A 5,452-nucleotide genomic window follows, 5' to 3' on the forward strand; every position below is an offset into this window, starting at 1 on the left:
ATAAATTTCGAAAAAGAAAAATAATATATATATTATTTCAACATCTAAATTACAATGATTAAAAATTATAATAATTAATGATTTAAAATATCTAAATATATATTTAAAAATATAATTAATTATTTAAATTATATTTATTTCACAAAAATTGAGTCAAAGAGGTACCCCTCGATATCCAGTAATACATATATATGATGTAGCTTCAAAGAACGTGTTACAAAACTTAATACTTCTCATTCAGTAGAAAGGACTAATACAAAAATATATACGTAAGATTGTTTTCTCCGGTTGAACTGTCAATGTATATCTTGTTCACATGAAGAGAAACAAGAGGAAAGAAATCAACATGGATTGTAGTGCGGTGGATAGGCTGCTTCATTCTTATTAGAGGTCAATGGTTCCACTCTGGGTATGAAAAAAATTCTGTTAGGAGCACAGACACCTTAATAAGTCCTGCAATGCGCGGTCTAAATTAATCGGGACTTTGCTTCATTCTTATTAGAGGTCAATGGTTCCACTCTGGGTATGAAAAAAATTCTAGTCCTGCAATGCGCGGTCTAAATTAATCGGGACTTTAATAGATGCAAAAAAAAAAAAAAAAAACCAGAGGGAAGGAGGATCATTCAACAGAAATAGAACACATTTTCTATTGCCGCAGACCCACGTGATACTCACGTGTCAATAAGGACCGGCCACTAACTAGAACTATAATACTTTGACCAGCCAAAATTATGTTACTATAAATTCAAAGGTTCATCCTGTGTTTTTATTCTCCTCTTCTTTACATAAGCTTTCATACTCTTCACTTTTTTTCTCTTTTCTATAGTCCTACTTTTTATTTGTATGGGCATGAGTGAAACTATGCCAAATCCCACCAATTGGGTACAATTCTATCAATCTCAAAGATCGCCACAAACCCCTATGTTTTCTGATGCCACGGTAGTCACCACAACTGTCACTTCCTTAGTCAGTGCTCCAGATCACCACCAACACAGTACCGGTCCGGTTGATGGCCGGGTTTCCAAGCCTATCAGACGCCGATCCAGGGCTTCTCGACGAACACCAACCACTGTGTTGAACACGGATACGGCTAATTTTCGTGCCATGGTGCAACAGTTCACTGGTGGACCTGTTGCACCATTCGCATCGCAGGGGACCTACATAGGTTTCGGGTCCAATAATCAACAAGTTGTGAATCCGAATACCGCACCTACTTCTGCTGGTGGTTCTTACAGTATCCATTTTCAGACGCAACCACCACCACAAAACCAATTGCCTTACATGTTCAGCTCATTGGGCAGTCCCACTCCTGATGCTGTTGTTCCAGGCCGAGCTGATAATTTTCCCAATAGACTTGAAGATAGTTCTTCTCCTTCTAATGAGAACAAGTCTGAAATTAATAACTTCATGTTCTGATTAGTCAAAAGAGATATTGACATAAATAGCCGTTCTATTTTTCAAAATTTCAACTTAGGCGGCCTGGATCACTAATGATTTTATGCTACTTTGTGATTCTGTCACTTTCACTACATTAATGATCGCTGAGATTTTCTACTTCAAATTTTTCTCAGTACCGATCGAGACCTGGTGCTGTGTACATAACCCCCACTAATAACAAGATCCTTCCTAGCTGCTTCGTTTTATTTTACGTACTGTAGTAATTTAAATTTTAGTTACATGTATTTTGATTTTACTGTAATTTTCTTTATTTCTTTCCTTTTGTATATTCGACAATTCAAAGGGAAAATTTATTTTTAAAATAAGTCTATGCGCCTCTTTTGGACGATCAAATTCGGCAAGCTATGCAATTGTGATCTACTAAACCTGCTAAGATGTTCATATACAAGTACTTTTATTCTCTGATATTTTGCCCGCCTTCAAGTGCGTTGATCGTATCATTATGTTCAGAGGAGGGTTCGCAGTATTTAATTTTTATGAAGAAGAAAAATACAAATGAAAAAATATCTGAAATTTATAAAATTGAAGCTTCTGATAGATGTAACAGAAATAAGATTTTTATGAAATTGACTTCCTAATTGAAGTACTATGGGTATTTGCATTTGTTACTGATCTAGGTGGGTGACCAATAAAATAGTTCTTAGATGAAGAATAGACGACATAGTTTATAAATAGTGTCTCACTGAAAATTCTAGTATTTCCAACCAGCTTTTAGAGACCCTTTGAGGAGGCAAAAAGGCATGACATCAAGTCCTGGTCAATTTATTTTTTCTGATTTCTTCATGGAAGTAAAGACTGCTATTATGGATTGATGGCACATATACCTTCATTTTCATCCTTCTATCTAGAAAATAATAACACAGGAAATGAAGATATTCATCCGAAAAAGAAAAACAACAGAAAGAAAAGAGAAAAAACTGAGATTAAAAAATGATGAGGAGTCGATTAGTTCCATTTTTATCATTAATCATATCACTTAATAATAATTATCTTTTCTAATTTCTTTTTTTTTATGCTCAATCAAACAAGTTCATATAGAAATAAAACTGAGTATATATGGAGTATTTTTTTCCTATTAGATAAGGAAGTATATATACAGATAGGGTCAATCTTAGGACGTATCATTTTATAACTACTTAACTGTAGGCTCATTTCCAATGAAAAGCACTTACGAGTCGTTTGACAGATTGTATTAAAAAAAATATATTTACATTAGTTAGGTGTGCTATTAATATCTTATTTGGTATATATTTTTGACATATGTATAACTAATACAAATATTAGTTATAGACTTTATTGTGTATTAAAATATGTATTATTATTTTTTGACATATGTATAACTAATACAAGCATTAGTTATAGACATTATTGTGTATTAAAATATGTATTATTAATGTCAAAATTTTCTATGCATTAGTAATGCAAAAAATTAACTTAATAAATGGGATATTGATAGTACACACAACCAGAGGCGGACCCACGTGGTGCCTCGAGGGTGCACGTGCACTCGGTAACTTTTAAAAAAAATTATATATATACATATATATATATATATATATCCTACTAAAGTGTTAATATATTTAATTGTGCACCCTCAATAATAATACTTGTGTGGGTGCACTGATTTGGAACTCAAATGTTGATGCCCTTCTGGCCTGACGTCGCGTGTTCGAGTCCTGATGGACTTTCTCTATTTTTTCATTTTACTTCTCATATATTTAAATGCCACCAGCTACTGGACGCTACTTGATGCTAATAGGTACACATTTCTTCCTTTCATTTTTTTTATTTTTTGATTCAAGTTTGGGTAATGTTAATTGCTTTTAATATTTACTTATTACTTGAAAGTTAGTGTGTAATTTTTTTTTTTCTTGCTTCTATTTAAGTTCATGGGATTTGATTAAAAATAAATAAATAATTATTTTTACTTATATTCTTGATGAATTTTTTATTTTATAGGAATTTGTTATTGATTCTTGTGAATTGAAATGGATAGATATTATTCTCCTCAACCAAATTCTTGTTTTAAAGACAATTCTCATCGCCTTAGCAAAAGCAAAAAAAGGCAAAAAAAAGTTTCAAGATCCATTATATTTAAGCACAAATTACAAATAAAGCGTGAGATTTAACAAAAAAAGGCATAAAGGAGAAAAAATATATAAACATATGTCTAGTTCAAGACTAATAATATAAGCATGAATGACAAATATATGAACACAATTTTTTTTTTATTAAGTGAAATATAAATTGTTTAGTGTTGGTATCTCCAGAAAAGCCTCATTGACAAGGAAAAGTATATCTTATAAATTAGAACCTAAATTGCACATTAAACGAGGTGAGCGATCAACATAAATTTGAGTCTTTATTCAGAAATTATGTGTGCCTTTGATAATACTGGTGCACCCCTAGACTTCAAATCCTGGGTTTGCCTCCGAACACAACTAATTTAGACATTATTCTTTTCTATTATAAAGAAGAGGTAGTTTCGACCACCTCTCATGCAATTACCAAAAAATTCCTCCACTCTCACTTAATTACATACCATGCCTCAAATATATAATAATTTCATATTTCATCATAATGGTTTAAATATTTAATAAATTCTATTAATTTATATTAATTAACTATAACTACATATTGGAAGTAAAAAAAATTATTTATTTAATTAATAACTTAAAATATTTAAAAGACATATAGAAATGTTATTGACTCTCATTATTTTAGCAATGCTACATAAAATTGAGATAAAAGAAAAAGTACTGTAAATCATAATAATTAACAACTTAAAATATTTAAAGGATATTTAAAAATTTTAGTTGATTCTCAAATTTGTATCGAAGTCGCATAAATTGGGACACAGGGAATAAATATATTATTTGATAATTACGTAAAAATTATTATAAATCACAATAATTAACAAGTTAAAATACTTTTTTTTTAAAATAGATAAAAGTTCTATTCAACTCTCAAAATTTTATCGGTGCACCATAAATAATGACAAAATAAAAAATTATCTTAATTAATTGCGTATATTTAAAGTAAATTAATTTTATTATTTTAATTGAATTTTACATAGATAATTAATCTTTTTATTTATTTATTTATTTTAAATTAAATTTTAAAATTATTTTTTTCTTATATAGAAATACTAATATTTAAACTTAACTTTAAATTTTAAAGTACAAAATTAATAATTTTAATTTAATAAAATAAATTTCTAATGAATATTTCTTAGAATTTGTGTTGGGTCAATATGTATCAAGTTAAAAAAACAAAGAAAAATATATAGTAAAATTTTATTATTGTGAAAGATAAATAAAATGTATTATCCAATAATATTTAATAATATCATATTTTGCATATGCAAATATAGCATCCTATATTTAATTAATATACTATTTTGGTGAATTATCGATGATTACTATTGGATATGATAAAATTATATTAATTTTTATAGTAATAACATAATCAATCGTTCTTAATTAATTATTATGAGTCATCTAGGTATTAAAAAAATAAATAATATTTAATGAAAAATAAAATAGACATAAATGCGAAATTAGACATAAATGCGAAATTAACTCTTAATGTTTTAAATTAAATTTTCATCTTTCGAACGTTTAATTTTACTATATCACTCTTTATTATAAGTCATTTATGTATTAGAAAAATAAGAATAACAAAATGATATGTCAACATAAAATATTTGATCGACTATCAAAATTATATTAGTGCCACATAAATTGGGACGGGACAGAAAAAGATATAAAGCAACATATATTATTTGAAAATGAAATCAAAAGTACTGTAAATAACAATAATTTACCAAAAAATTTAAAAATTGACTGATTTCTGCTGCTTCAATCGTGATTTTAATGTATCACCCGCAATTAATTATTATAAGTCACTTATATTGAAAATTAATAATATTGAATCCATGATTTTACTATATATATATATATATATATATATATATATATATATATATATATAT

The 5,452-nt window shown here is 28.2% G+C and overlaps 1 protein-coding gene across 1 annotated transcript; it reads left to right on the plus strand.

Annotated features, from left to right (window-relative positions):
- Positions 1-446: 446 nt before the first annotated feature.
- On the plus strand, positions 447-1,763 carry LOC107856714 (VQ motif-containing protein 22-like). Its single transcript, XM_016701696.2, has one exon. It carries the CDS (start codon positions 844-846, stop codon positions 1,414-1,416), a length of 573 nt encoding a protein of 190 aa, XP_016557182.1. The 5' UTR covers positions 447-843; the 3' UTR covers positions 1,417-1,763.
- The last annotated feature ends 3,689 nt before the right edge of the window (positions 1,764-5,452 follow it).

The sequence above is a fragment of the Capsicum annuum genome, chromosome 7, assembly GCF_002878395.1.
Source record: "Capsicum annuum cultivar UCD-10X-F1 chromosome 7, UCD10Xv1.1, whole genome shotgun sequence".
NCBI lineage: Eukaryota > Viridiplantae > Streptophyta > Magnoliopsida > Solanales > Solanaceae > Capsicum > Capsicum annuum.

Excerpts from the sequence above, each read along its gene's own strand:
- LOC107856714 (XM_016701696.2), top strand. The coding sequence starts at position 844 with ATGGGCATGAGTGAAACTATGCCAAATCCCACCAATTGGGTACAATTC.